At 37.4% G+C, this 15,310-nt stretch overlaps 1 protein-coding gene across 1 annotated transcript; it reads left to right on the top strand.

The window, feature by feature from the left end:
* Positions 1–726: 726 nt before the first annotated feature.
* On the top strand, positions 727–7,025 carry LOC141833343 (protein MLN51 homolog). The gene is made up of 12 exons (XM_074720762.1): positions 727–1,426; positions 2,216–2,318; positions 2,400–2,614; positions 2,706–3,565; positions 4,163–4,277; positions 4,765–4,887; positions 5,565–5,617; positions 5,734–5,776; positions 5,885–5,952; positions 6,036–6,123; positions 6,619–6,701; positions 6,788–7,025. The coding sequence occupies exons 1-9, from the start codon at positions 918–920 to the stop codon at positions 5,910–5,912; spliced, it is 2,049 nt and encodes a 682-aa protein (XP_074576863.1). The 5' UTR covers positions 727–917; the 3' UTR covers positions 5,913–5,952; positions 6,036–6,123; positions 6,619–6,701; positions 6,788–7,025.
* The last annotated feature ends 8,285 nt before the right edge of the window (positions 7,026–15,310 follow it).

Below are 15,310 nucleotides of genomic sequence, written 5' to 3'. Positions count from 1 at the left end.
GTAGACAGCACTTGCATGAAACCCTTTATATTAAAGAATCAAACCCCTCATACAAATCAAAACAATTCCCTCGGTTCTTTGTTTAGTCAATTCTGAGGGCTTCAACAATATTACCCAACTGAGTTCTTCTTCGCGAAGGCACCTGACAGGATGAAGAGCATAATGGTCCTCTTCTCAATGTCTTTAGGCAACTGCTTGAACTCGTTCATCATCACCTCGGGCAATCTCCATAGCTACTTCCTGGTGTTGGCACTCCTGTATATATATCCACAGTGAATTTTTTTGTGTGTTTATTTTGCTTTTGCAAAGAACTACACACTAAAGAAGGCCATCTCAGAGAGTTAGTTTGTGATGAGGAAACTTACGGCTTCAGATTTTTTTTTTTATAATTATGTTTTAGTTTTTTTTTATGTTCTTGAAATTGGAATTTATCTATTTATTCAGAAGAAACTGGTTGCGGTTAGATTTGGCAGTGGCAGTTTGAAACACCCTTTTAACGTGAGCTAAGCGTTGTGCTCCATTTACGTCATCAATGAGAGTGTGTCAAACAATTTAATAAGGCCCTAGTACGATCAGCCCCATTTTTTTCGACCAATTAATGTAGCGTTTTAAATGGACCCCACATTGGGGGAGGGGGTAGACGAGGTCGGGTTAGATCAGATTTTTGGATCGCGGAGAACGCGTTTTTTGGACGAAGCTAACGATGCCTCGATCGATGGATTGATATCCTCGCCTGATCTTGTTTCCGCCTCTTCTCAGGGAAACCATTGCGGATCTGTCGCTCCTCACATCCTTCTCTTAGGAATCCCGCGGATCGTTCTTGATTGATCGTGAAGGTCGTTTCCTCGCCGCGGAGTTTCAGGTTCTGGGTTTTGGGGGCGTTGATTGCTGATTAGGGTTTGGAGAGGAGGAGATCGATGGTTGTCAAGGAAGAGGATTCGGAGTATGAGAGCGATCCTGAGGACGCGCCGCTGCCAAGGATGCGTCGCAGGGAGGCGAGCGACGACGAGGAAGGGGAAGGATACGAGGGACGGGGGAAATCTCCCGCGGGAGACCTGGTGGCGTCCGATGGCGAGTCGGATGGTCAAGGCGGTGCTGAGGTCTATGATGACGAAGAGGAGTACTACGAAGAGGAGGAGGATGAACTGGTGGACGGAGTAGTGGAATTCGCTGGGGAAGAAGAAATGATGGAAAGCAAAGGTGGGAATCTTGCCAGTATTCCAGTGAACGAAGGCCTCAAGGACTTGGGAAAGGCACCGATTCCTGATGGAGATGGACAGACGTATCGTGGAAAACCAGAAGAAAATGAAGACAAGAATCCAGTGGAAGAGGAGGCGAAGGAGAACGAACCCTATGCTGTGCCGACTGCTGGGGCTTTCTACATGCATGATGATCGGTTCCAGGACAATGGCAGGGGTCGCCGCAGGTGATATTCTTTTTCTGACCAAATAACATAATTTCACAATTTGTGCTTCTGGTGTAATAGATAACTTTTTTCTTTTCTTCTTGCAGTTTCTACTACTACTCTTTATGAACTCCATTTTTTTTTTCCATAAATCAGAGATATTCAATCACTTTGGTGCCAGACTACTGATAGAAGTTGTTATGATCCCAACAGTGTGCATTTTATTGAGATTGTCTTACTCTGACAGTTTGTTTAGATGTAATTTACCGCTTTCAATAGATAATTACTGTACATAATGCTGCTATCATTTAAGATATTCACATCATTTCCGTTGTGTTGAAACTTTCATGATTTTCTGAAGATTACACTCTGCAAGATGATTAGAAATAGTTCATATAGGAAAAATGGACTATTTAACCTTAAACACCGTATAATTAAGCTACTTTGCTACTTTATAATGCATTACTTATGATTCCTTACAATTATGGGTTATTTATTAATCATTTTTAAATGGACTATTTGACCTTAAACACTGTATAATTCAGCTACTTTGCTCCTTTATAATGATTACTTATGATTCTTTACCATTATGGGTTATTTATTGATCATTTTTTTCCCACTCACACTTTTGTTGCAGTCAGTGATTATTGCAGTCTAGATCAAATAGTTTTGCATTGTCTTGTGCATTTAGTTTTCTTGACATCGATCGATTCCAAAGGCACTGTCCTACTAAAGTTACGGAATTGAAACTTCTTTTGTTTGGCATTTGCACTTTTTTTCCTTACATTTTTTTTAATGACTATTATGTAGGCGAATGTTTGGTGGGCAAAAGCTGTGGGATCCTAAAGATGAACGTGCTTGGGTGCATGATAGATTTGAAGAAATGAATTTGCTAGAGACACGAAATCATGAGGTACTTTCTTTCCATATTCCCATTTCGTGAAACCTACCTTTGAGGTTTTGCTAATTGAGAATGAGAATTGACTTGTTCCAGGAAAGACAGAAGTCTAGAGGCCGTTTTAGGGGACGAGGTGGTGGTAAAAGACGGGGCTCTGAACGTGTGTATATTAGAGGAAACAGGTCCAATACGTACCGTGATGATGCTGAAAGTGAAACTCGTGCCCCGAGGACTGTTAGAGGGAGAGGACCTAGGCGTTATGAACCTATTCTGAGGAACAAAAGAGACTTTCCTGCAATTCAGAGCAAACGGTTAGTAGTTATTCATTGTTGTTTATCACATGCAATCATTCTACAGCATGGTACCAATTTGCAACTAAATTGTTCTTAAATTTCTTGGCAGTTTACCTTTAAAACCTCACCACTCAGTATCAAATGATACCTCTGGAAGACCATCTTCTCAACCGGCAACAGTTCAATCAGACCCTGTTCTTCTTCCAAAGAAGAACTCATTTGCCTCAAGCCTCAATTCTGCATCACCCCCATTTTACCCCTCTGGGTCCTCTAATCAAGATATGGCAGCCTTGACTCAGAAAAGTGGTGTACATACTGGAAGCACCAACAAGTCCATTTCATATACTACACTGATAAAAGATAATTCTATGGCATCCCAAACAAACTCATTGATGAGAGGGAATACACCTACTGACATTGTTGGCCCTGATAAGTTATTTATTGCTGATTCCTTTCGGTCAACCGCAGGGAAAATTATGGCTACCTCCAGTCTCCAGCTGTCAGGATCTTCATTATCATCAAAAGAAATTCAGACTGCTAGTTCTAGGGTCCAGGTTAGGGAATCAAGTATTGTTGGTCGTATAAATAGACATTCTGAGCCATCAATTGGCCCACCTGGAAGAGTTGCTACTCAAAACAAGCCCACAGAACAGCAACCACTTCAGTTTCCAGCACAATCTGCGACACGAATTTCTAACCAGCAGTCGGTCCAGCTTCGTAGCATTGGGAATCATGCATCATCACCTCCTGATTCTGCACCTCCTAGTTCATCTGACATTGTACAGTCTGATTCACATTCAGGTGTAACTAAACCAGAAGTCGCACTTGTTGGAAAAGCAAGGATTAACAATCAAGGGATAGGAAAGGGACCCTTTCTTTATGGTGGAACTCAGGTAATTGGGGCAACTGGGGCTGTGGGACTTCCCAATGGTGATCATAGTTTCCCTGGAACTCCAGCACTTTTACCAGGTTTGTCAAATTCCTTTCTTGTATTTATTTTATTGAAGCATGCCTTTCGTCATTGTGGGTTTCCTTTATCCACTTCTTGATATGATGGGATGACATTACTCCTCAAGTTTCATATTACATCCCATAAAATGGGCACATGGACAACTGAGGTTGCCTCTCCTCTTGTCCCAAAATCTTGGATGAGTGACTTGTTTTTAACACCAGCCTAGCAGTTGCTTTCCTTTTGTGTGATTCTTTGACCACTGACCAGACCAAGGCTCTCTTGTTTTTTAACTTTCCGCTGACTTATGGGCTCCCAAAAGTATCATTCTTAGGGTTCATGGGATGCCTCTTGGCCCCAATTCATCCCACAGTTTGTGATCAGAGAGGTAAGAAAATTCTATCAGAATTACTGATCACAGATTGTATTCTGACAAGGTTCTGATAGGAAGTTTTCACTTTTTTTGTCTGCTGTATATTCTGAGGAATGAACTTTCATTCAAAACTAAACAAGAAATTATCATTTGAATCTTTTGTGACCATATGACTTTTGTACACTTTTGGCAGTATCCGTAAACTTGTTCTTTCTTGATTTTGTTTTTTGTTGCTTGTTTCAAGTTATGCAACTTGGTGGTCCCAATCCTGGTGGTATGGGAGTTCCTGCGATGGGTATGGCTCTTCCAGGATATGTAGCTCAACCTCAGCTTGGTTTTGGCAGCGGAGAAATGACTTGGTATAAAATATGTTGCTTCCTTTCTTTTCTCACTTTTACAGTTGTGCTATATTGTTTGACCTATACTGGTATGCTTAAGGCAAAATGATATTCAAATAGGTTATCTTTCATGCAATGGCACATACTCATTTTCTCATAGTTGTTTACTCTTTTATTATTGTCTATAAGATGGACCCTTGGGGACCTTTCATTTGCTTATTGAAAAGGCTTTTTTGGACTTGGATTTGATGGTTTCCTGTATAGACTATTTGCTATATTCTGACCAATTGTAGTTTAGGCATGTTAGCAGACTATTCGTGAGGGAATGTTATCATCTGATGGTATGATAATTAACTTTGAGGTCTTGAGAATATGCCTCATGTTATCAAGAGTAAGGGACTTAAATTATCATCAGAAAAGCATATGGAGGCTGGATTTTTGTTTGTCTTGCTTTATGTCTTTGTTCTGGTATTAAACTGATACTCTTTCATGTCCGTATGGATCCCAGGGTGCCAGTATTGGCAGGTGCTGCTGGGGCTTTAGGGCCACCTTACTGCCCACCTTACATTGCTCTTGATGGAAACTACTTTGCTCATCCTTCAGGACAGACATCTTCATCATCCCCTTCTAGGTAAGATGCACAATTTTTTGGATATCAACATAGTTCTGATTGCTTCCTGAATGCCTGCTTCTGTTACAGTTCCAAATTATTTTTCACCCAAGCATTGTTAGCTTTTTTGCCTATTTGTTTTGGGTCATGGTATGAATGCTTTTGATAGGTGTTCTTCTTGACTTCTATGGAAAAATATAAAGGGCTGGCTGCCATATGACTTCCTAATTTTTAAGAACAAAAACTTGTGCCTTGATTGGTACAATCTTCACAACTGCACATATAGTTGATTAGCCTAGTATACTGCCTCTGGAACTTTGATGTCATATTGTGAATGGTATTCTAATATGGTTTCAGGCAGTGTTCCATAATATTTTCCCTCTTCTTTTTTTGTCTGTACGTAATTATATGTCTACACTGGAATTTACTATGTTATAAGAACTTCACCATTCACTATATGCATCTCAGGGAAACTTGTGCCTTGATTGGTACAATCTTCACAAATGCACATATAGTTGATTAGCCTAGCATACTGCCTCTGGAACTTTGATGTCATATTGTGAATGGTATTCTACTATGGTTTCAGGCAGTGTTCCATATTATTTTCCCTCTTCTTTTTTTTTTCTGTACGTAATTATATGTCTACACTGGAATTTACTATGTTATAAGAACTTCACCATTGACTATATGCATCTCAGGGAAACTGGTACAAGCAAACCTGCTAGCTCTTTGAAACCTTCCCAGAGACCTGGTACACTACGTAGCTGATACTATTTTCCTTATTTTCCATAATAATCCATCTATTATCGTCATTAAATTTATGTGGTATTTACCTCTCTCTTGTCTTTTTTTTTTACTTTTTATCAGAGGTGAACGAGGACTCTGGGCAACGCCAAAACAAGCCTCGTAGGTAAGCATAAAAAATGTTGATATAAAGTTGCATCAAGAGATGGTGATTATTTGTTTGCTATCTCCATAGCATGCTAGTTATTCTGTTTTCTTTTCCATATTCTTGCAGGTATTCAGAGATGAATTTTGGCCAATGATGTGCATGGGCGGTTAAATATGTCCTAGTAACAGCTTAAGGTGAGGAATTGGTGTCTACCCAAAGCATTCATTTCTACTTGGTCTTTCTTTTGTTGTGGAATATCTATTTTTTCTTCCCGCAGGTGTTTTACAATGCCCTCTTTGGTCTTTGCTTTGACATCTAATCTGACCTGAAGCACATTGGGCTGTTTAGTTGACTACATATGCTAGGTATAATATTGTTTTGTTTATGTTCACTTGAGCATAGAATGTTCTTTGTTGCAAAGATTTTTTTTTTCCTTTTTTTTTTTAGTTTAGCTTAAGTCTGAATATATTTTCTTTTTCTAAGTTCTTCATATGAAAAATTGGAAACTTCTTATGTTTGGGCTCCATGGATTTTTACCTCGGAACAAAGTTCCTGTCAAAATGTCCTTCCTCCAAGTTATTGTTTGTCTGTATGTCTAAATGCAATCAGGGTTTATTTTCATTTCCTCTCATTTTGAATAGCTATCTGTATTCTACAAACAAAGATAAATCATAAAACAAAAATTTTAGTGGGCATTTTGGAAAGAAAAGATAAACTATTTTGTGGGTATTGACAAATAGTGAAATGCTAGAAAATATTTCATGAAAAGGATAAACTTAGATGTATTCCAATAAGGGCCCACTTTTCTAATTTTTCTCATTGATTTATAGAATTCTAACTCAAATCTTTGAATCCTGCAGCTGTTTAACACCTGCTCTTGCTGTAATGTTGTGAGACCACCATTTTGCAGCAGGATGGGTGGCGTGGCGGTGTTCAAATTATCGTGAGAAATTTAACTTATTCTCCATGTTTGAATATGCTTGCTGTTTGAATCTGAACAGGGTTCTTTGGGGGTTCTCTGATATGCAGGTACTATAATTGCATTTGGACTGGTTGAACCTTCTCTAAACCATAAGATATGTTGAGTGAGCTACTTTTTTTTCTTTAGAGATATGAAGAATATTGAAGAGTTGTAGATAGTGATGTTTCGACTTAGTGATCATTGTTTGCAATGAGTTGTGCGTTTGTGAAAGAAGAACCATTTGATGTCTTGAATTTGGATTCTATGTTCATGGGTTAATTTGACCGGAGATAATTATCATGGCTTTGTTGCGCGTGTTAAAACCTTGCTCTTTTCTGTGTTACTGTTTGTCGTAAGCATCTACACATCAATGTTGGAGCAGCCTTGTGTCTGTTGGTAAATAGATTTGCAACAAAAACTAGACATCAATAACACTTGACATTTCATAGTCATAAATAGTTTGGAGGTGCGTTATAGTTAAAAACGAAATAAATTTATCATCTTTGCACAGCAAGTCGTGCGATAATATGTTGAGTATGATTCAAATATTTTAAAGATAAGTGTTACTAACGAGATCCTTTAGAAAAATGAAATTTATGATGTCACATGATTATATTTATCTTGAAGCATTGGATTGGAAGATGATGATCTTCATCCTTTCAAGAAGTAAAATAGTATTTTTATTTAGAAAAATTAATAGAAGTCATGAGCGAAGAGTGAAGTTTATGGTGGAAAATGACATTTGAAATTTTATCGAATTGTCTAAAGGGGTGAAACCTATTGGTTGTAAATGAATATTTGAAATCAAACGAATTTCACATTATAATGCTGAAAATATTAAGAAAATTTATATACATAATGTAGTTAGAGAATTTTGAGTCAAAAAATTCAAAGCACCTAATATATAAATTAGAAAAGATACTTAACTCAAATATGAACTTTCCTTTTTTTTGCAGAAGAAAAGGAAAGTTCATATATGAGTTAAGTATCTCGCCAATGGTATAAGTGATTTCTTTATGCGATTTCAATGAGAATCCAATTGATTAATATTTATATATCAAGTTTAGTGACAGTAAACTTATTATACTTGTTCTGTTATGTGGATGATATATTATTGATAAACAATAATAAATGTCTGTTATTAGAAACCAAGTCATTTAAATGAGATGAATTTGAAATGAAGGATCTCGGTGATACATCCTTTGTCTTAGATATATAGATTATTCATGATCGTATAAGGTGCATACTTAGATTTTCACAAAAAGTCTATATATAAAATGTGTTCATTCGGTATGGTATGTAGAATTATGCTCCTAGTGACACGTCTGTGTTAAAGGACGATAGATTTAGCTTGCAACAATATTCATGTCATGAATTTGAGATTAAAAAAATATAATAATTTCTTATGCATCGACAGTATAGAGTTTGATGTATGTTCAGGAATGTATGTGTCCGGATCTTACATAAATTATTGGGAGGTTAGGTATGTTCAGGAATTTCTTATGATTCCTAATCTCAAAGATTATTTTCGTATTACCTTGTTGATGATAATAAAATAAATTCTATTATCGTAGATACATCATAGATTAAGTTCGATATATCATATATTACGTGCTTTCAGGTGCTTCCTCATTTTCTCCACTTCAATATCAAAGACGCCTCTTATGATTCCTAAGCTCAAATCTATTTCCTCCATCAACTGCTAGGGCATCAGTTAGATGATCAGGCAAGGCAGCAATCACATTAGTTTCGGCACATACGCTTTTTATTGACAGCCTCGTCCCAAATTATTGACCTTGATTTCGGCATGATTATTTTTTTATATTGTTAAATATAAAACCCAACTTTCGTTAAATTAAACAATACTTTATATTGTCTAATAGGTTTTAATGCTGACCTTCTTTTTTTCCCTACATTTGATTTAAGAAGAAATCCATCTTCTAGAAGTATATATGCAGTTTAGATTCTTCTAATTTAATTGTTCAAAATTAACTAAACAGAATTAATTATAGCTTTCCTATTTTGTAGAAACAGAATTATTATGTTGATTAGATTTTTCCAAGTTGCAAATTAATTTGACAAAGTTAAGGTACTATTCCAATCCAAGACTGAATTTGAAAGAATGATAGTAATTAGAATAAAATCTATCCGATCATAATTTTTTAGTTTATCTAAAAATACAGCGTGATTGAAAATTAGTTTGGTGAATTTCAAAGTAATAAAAAAAACTTGAGAGAAATTTTTTTCTAAAAAAGTTCTCAACAGAATTTAAAATGGAATAGAGAACTTCTCTCAAAATTTTTAGTAACAGAAATTTTAATCCAATGATGAACATCTACCTATTTATAGACGCCTGCATATGCATCATCATCGATCAATTCATCTCTACACACGATCCATGGCCGACCTCGGAAGCAACATTGCCGCTGCCACCGCCGTCGACCAGAAGACCCTCAACTACGATACATTGGCTGAGGTGTTCTCTTACCTCCCGGCCAAGAATATCTTCCGCCTCCAACTCGTTTCCAAGTCCATCCTGAACATGATCACCTCGGATCCCCTCTTCCACCAAAAGCAATCCTACCACAACACTGCCGCAGCTGCCATCTTCGCCGGTAACTATATTAGCCGGCAGTTATTCTTTATCGAACCCAACGCCGGCCTCCCCCCGGCTTCCTTGGATGCCCTCTCCTCCTACGACACCTGCTTGGATGCCCTCTCCTCCTACGACACCTGCAGGGTCCTCTGCTCCGCCGGCGGTCTCATCTTCTACGTGAAAACAGACTGTATTCCCTACAGCATATGCGCCTATAACCCCGCCCGCTGCAAATGCTCGCTCATTCCTATCCCCCCCGGCGGCAATGCACGGCGCGCCAGCTTGGCCGTCGAGTTCACCAACGACGGTGACGGCATCACGAGCGACTACAAGCTCGTCTGCCTCACACCGGACAAGAACTGGTCCAACTTGTACCAGTGCCGCGTTTACGACTCGGCAACCGGAGTTTGGACAAGGGACGAGATGATTCACCACGGCAGCCGAGACCTGAAATTTCACAACTCGGTGATGCGCCAAGGGGTCGTCTTCTGGGTCTCCGACTGCTTCAGATCTACCGCCGCCGACCCCTACGTTATGTCATACGAAATCGCCACGGGGGCCATCGAGTTCCTCGCGATGCCCGACGGCAGTGACGTGGAGTCAGACGACAATATCAGCGTGGCACTCTGGGAGGAATCATGGTTGTGCTTGGTGCATTACAGCAAACGCTCCGGCGCGTTCACGCTGTGGAGATGGTCGGAGGAATCACATTCGTGGGCGAAGTCGAACGAGTTCGTCTACTCGGGGAACCCAAAATCCGTGGGGACGATGTTGGTCTGCAACGGCGGGAAGGAGAAAGGGATGCTGCTGGTGTTCAGCGTCGAACTCGAAGCCTACGTTTACTCCTTCATGCGCAGAGATTTAACCAAGTTGGCGACGAACATTGAATCCTACTTTCCTGATTTCACGGCCTACTCCAACACTCTGAGGCCTGCTTGCGGAGGACAGGAAGCCGATTGATTAGGTTGCATTACGCCATTAATTTGCAGTGTGTTTTACATTGATACATCATTTGACTTCGTAGTCCTCTCCAATCTCCAGGCCAGTTTGTTAGTTTTTGATTTTGATTGATGCAGCTTTTGTTCATATGTTGTTATATATATGTGTAAGTAATTGTTACGTGGCTAGGTCGCACTGTTTGATCTACGCCAAAAGAAAATCATAATAAATTTTCAGTTTCTAATTTGTTGTATAAACGAAAGACTTCAGCATTAAATAAATGGCGCGCAACAAATAAAATTAATAATTTAGTTTATTAAACATGAATTTAATTAGTTCTGATTATATATATTTTTTGATTTTTTTATTTCGAATTTACAAGGCCATAGTTCAAGGCCCAGTCGGCCCAAAACATGAGCCCACCTCCAGGTCGGCCCAATACAGAGTTATTCTTGCATTGGTTGTGATCCAATTTCAAAATAGCTGGATTTGACTTCTACGAAGGCCGTGGTGTGCGCCTCACTCTGGAGCAAGCATTCCGAGAGGAAAAAAAAAAAAACTGACGCTGCCGCTACCGCCTCCCTCAAACTCTCTTGCCGATGTGAGATGATTCGCCCTCTCTACCACTCGCTCAAGAGCTTTTGCAAAGCTTTTGATCAAACGAATCAAGTGACTTTTGTCTTGTTTGAGCAATTTCTGGAACGTAACTTGGAGAAACTTGATCTGAGTGGCGACTGCCTCTCGTCTCTGAAGGTGTATTTTTTTTTTCCAGGCAAGTTTATGGTTTACGCAAAAGGTGAGAGTTCAAGTATCGAACTTAATCTTTCATATTGTGTCGACTTGAAATGGCAGTCTGGTGGAAAATAAACTCGAAACACTGACGGTAGATAGCATAATGTAGTGTGTTATCATATGATATGATCAATGAAGTATAAATCGTGCTTATTTTTTCCTATATAATTAAACAGCAGGGTGGTTTATGTTGCTTAATCAGACTGATGCCACAAGTAATCTATCAGCTAGCTCTTGGTTTGTGCTATTTTAAATGGTTATGTGGCTGCTGGGGGTGCTTGTATTCCAATACATTGTCCAAAAAAAAATGTTGCATCAATACTTCCTCTACCGTTTATATCCTTTTTTTATCTAACTTATGCGGAACTAATACTAACATAAAGTGACGAAAGTATTGAAGCGAAGAAATAACCGCCATAATAATTTTAATCAGTTAGTTTTCTTTGGCTGCAGCAAGTGCATGTACAGACCTTTCATCGAGTTCCATATTGAACCACAATTCTGTTCCATAGTTTACAATTATATGAAGTTGCTGAGATAAATTTGAAATGAAGGATCTCGGTGATACATCCTTTATCTTAGACATATAGATTATTCATAATCAATCGTTTAAGGTGTATACTTAGATTTTCACAAAAAGTCTATATAGAAAATATGTTCATTCCGTATGGTATGTAGAATTATGCTCCTGGTGACACTCCTGTGTTAAAGGGTGATAGATTTAGCTTGTAATAATGTTCATATCATGAACTTGAGATTAAGGAAATGTAGTAATTTCTTATGCATTGGAAATGTACGTGTCCGGATCATGCGTAAATTATAGGGATGTTAGGTAGATATTTGAGTAACCCTGGTCTAGAGTACTAGAAAGCTATAAAGAGGGTTATATTGAATTTGCAAACAACGAAGGATTACATGCTTACAAATCAGAAATCAGGTCATTTGAATATTCATCCTCTGATTTGTTAGTTGCTTAGATAGCAGGAGATCCACCTCAGGTTATATTTTCATATTGACTGGAGGAGCTATATCATGAAAAAATGTCAAACAGATGCTAATAGTCATTTCCACCATAGAGGCAAAATTTATAGTCTATTACAAAGCTTCCAACTATGGGATATATACTAGGGCCGGCTTTAGGCATAGGCCATTAGTGGCCTATGCCTAGGGCCCCAATTCTAATGGGATCTAATTTTTTAATATATCAATTATTATATTTGAGAGAATAAAAAATTATTAAAATATCTTTATTGGATTTTGTAGAGATTTGACATGGTCATTGGTAATTTTTTTTACCTATCAATTACCTATCAATGCCCCTTGGTAATTGATACAGTTGTTACAGTTGATAGGGGAGGCGTTTGCATCTAGTTTCATCTTTTTATTGGCGACTTTATTCGACGCCCCGATTACTGGATTAAAAAGTTTTGTCAATAAGAAAAATACAATGGTGGAGGATCGTCACCTTCTTGGTTCATTTGTCTTTCTCAGCAACAGGATTTCCTTCCAGATTGATCGAGGTTCTTTAAGTTAATGCAGAAAGGACTTGTCAAAAAGAAAAAAGAAAAAAGAATAGAAAAGTTAACCTAGGATATTAAACATATCAACAAGCAAAGAACAACAGACCCGCATTACTTCCTAACGATTATGTCTGACCAATTAATTGTTGATTAAGTTGTTTCCTACATCCAAATTTTGGAACCTTGAGTTCCTAGCTAACTCAACAGGGAGAGTCCTTAAATTTGTCAAAGACGTTAACATGGAAATTCTTGTTTACTTAATAGATAACACAGTTACATAATCACTTGTAATAGTTACCAAATAGTTTGAAGCTAATGGAACCAAGACAAAAACAGGTGTGAGAAAATTCGATACTATTGTACAACTAAAACATGCAATTGACTGGTTGCAGCTTTTTCAATGCAACAATTGTGTACCTTAATTAAAGAGACTAATTTGCACTAGATCACAAGCAAGTTTGCCAACAATAACTAAGGTAACCGATTAATGAAAAGGTTCATTCTATCTCTCCTTAGTCATGCTCCTAAAATCCTTATCTTGTACACCTTCAATATGTCTTTCATATTTTGAAGGCTAAGATTTACATGATGAAATAAAATCTAGAAATTTTTTTTGCCTCATATGGATGATGATGTCAATGGTACGACTTCAACTCCCAAAGAACTCGATGAAGAGACTTCATACTTAACTTTGGTTATTTTCTCATTAATCATTTGACTCCAAGATTAACCCAGTTCTCAACATATCCTGATACTTCTGGAATTATCCCCATTTTTCAGCAAGTAATGAGCTATGCAGCATAAACTCTTTTACCTACAATAATAAGCCCTATTTCTATGACAAGTTCGGTTCTACCACCACATTATTTCAGCAAGTAATGTGCCTGCTCTTGTCATAGAAATAGGGCTTATTATTGTAGGTAAAAGAGTTTATGCTGCATAGCTCATTACTTGCTGAAAAATGGGGATAATTCCAGAAGTATCAGGATATGTTGAGAACTGGGTTAATCTTGGAGTCAAATGATTAATGAGAAAATAACCAAAGTTAAGTATGAAGTCTCTTCATCGAGTTCTTTGGGAGTTGAAGTCGTACCATTGACATCATCATCCATATGAGGCAAAAAAAATTTCTAGATTTTATTTCATCATGTAAATCTTAGCCTTCAAAATATGAAAGACATATTGAAGGTGTACAAGATTAAGGATTTTAGGAGCATGACTAAGGAGAGATAGAATGAACCTTTTCATTAATCGGTTACCTTAGTTATTGTTGGCAAACTTGCTTGTGATCTAGTGCAAATTAGTCTCTTTAATTAAGGTACACAATTGTTGCATTGAAAAAGCTGCAACCAGTCAATTGCATGTTTTAGTTGTACAATAGTATCGAATTTTCTCACACCTGTTTTTGTCTTGGTTCCATTAGCTTCAAACTATTTGGTAACTATTACAAGTGATTATGTAACTGTGTTATCTATTAAGTAAACTAGAATTTCCATGTTAACGTCTTTGACAAATCTAAGGACTCTCCCTGTTGAGTTAGCTAGGAACTCAAGGTTCCAAAATTTGGATGTAGGAAACAATTTAATCAACAATTAATTGGTCAGACATAATCGTTAGGAAGTAATGCGGGTCTGTTGTTCTTTGCTTGTTGATATGTTTAATATCCTAGGTTAACTTTTCTATTCTTTTTTCTTTTTTCTTTTTGACAAGTCCTTTCTGCATTAACTTAAAGAACCTCGATCAATCTGGAAGGAAATCCTGTTGCTGAGAAAGACAAATGAACCAAGAAGGTGACGATCCTCCACCATTGTATTTTTCTTATTGACAAAACTTTTTAATCCAGTAATCGGGGCGCCGAATAAAGTCGCCAATAAAAAGATGAAACTAGATGCAAACGCCTCCCCTATCAACTGTAACAAATCCAGAAAAATGTCGCAGTTCAAGAGATTCATTGGGTTGGGTGTGACTCAAATATTTTAAAGATAAGTGTCACTAAAGAGATTCATTAGAAAACTGAGATTTATGATGTCACATGATTATATTTATTTCAAAGATCATGAGTTTGACATTGGGTTGGAACATGATCTCTCATCTTTTCAAAAAGTAAAATAGTATCTTTCATCTAGAAAAATTAATAGAAGTCATGAGGGAAGAGATGAAGTTTATGACGGATAACGATGTTTGGGAATTTATCGAATTATCTAAGAGGGTGAAATCTGTTGGTTGCAAATGAATATTTAAAATCAAACGAGATTCACATTGTAATGTCGAAACTATAAATTCTACCTACATAGAGGAATGACAACACTATTAGCATCTGTTTTACGTTTTTTTCATAATATATCTCCGTCGATCAACAAAAAGACATAACTTAAGGTGAACCTCCTGCTATTTGCGTACCTAGCAAAATCAGAGTATGAATATCCAATGATTTTCAAATGACTTGATCTCTAATATGTGAGCATGTAATCATTCATTGTTTGCAAATACAACATAACCCTCTTTACAACTTTCTAAAGCTCTAGTCCAGGATTACTCAAATAATTTACTATGAAGCTTCCAATCATGGGATATAGATGCAAAATCTTATCACATGGTTACAGTTCATTAAATAGGTAATTGAGGATCAATTATGATAATAAAGCTGTAGAATTATATTCCAAGAATAATCATAGTTTGTCGAAGTCTAAACACATCGACATAAAATTTCTGACAGTTAAAAAAAAGAGTTCAAAGTAAGCAAA

Source organism: Curcuma longa, chromosome 8 (genome assembly GCF_044706935.1).
Source record: "Curcuma longa cultivar G26 ecotype Majalengka, Jawa Barat chromosome 8, ITB_CL_G26_1.1, whole genome shotgun sequence".
In the NCBI taxonomy this organism is placed as follows: Eukaryota; Viridiplantae; Streptophyta; class Magnoliopsida; order Zingiberales; family Zingiberaceae; genus Curcuma; species Curcuma longa.
The sequence above is the reverse complement of the archived record's forward strand: the minus strand, read 5'-3'. Positions and strand labels throughout refer to the sequence as shown.

What these genes read in the sequence shown, in the direction of transcription:
- LOC141833343 (XM_074720762.1), top strand. Translation starts at nt 918, where the DNA reads ATGGTTGTCAAGGAAGAGGATTCGGAGTATGAGAGCGATCCTGAGGAC. An exon ending in AACTCCAGCACTTTTACCAG is followed by an intron (nt 3,566 to 4,162) that starts GTTTGTCAAATT and finishes GCTTGTTTCAAG; the next exon opens with TTATGCAACTTGGTGGTCCC. An exon ending in GAAACCTTCCCAGAGACCTG is followed by an intron (nt 5,618 to 5,733) that starts GTACACTACGTA and finishes ACTTTTTATCAG; the next exon opens with AGGTGAACGAGGACTCTGGG.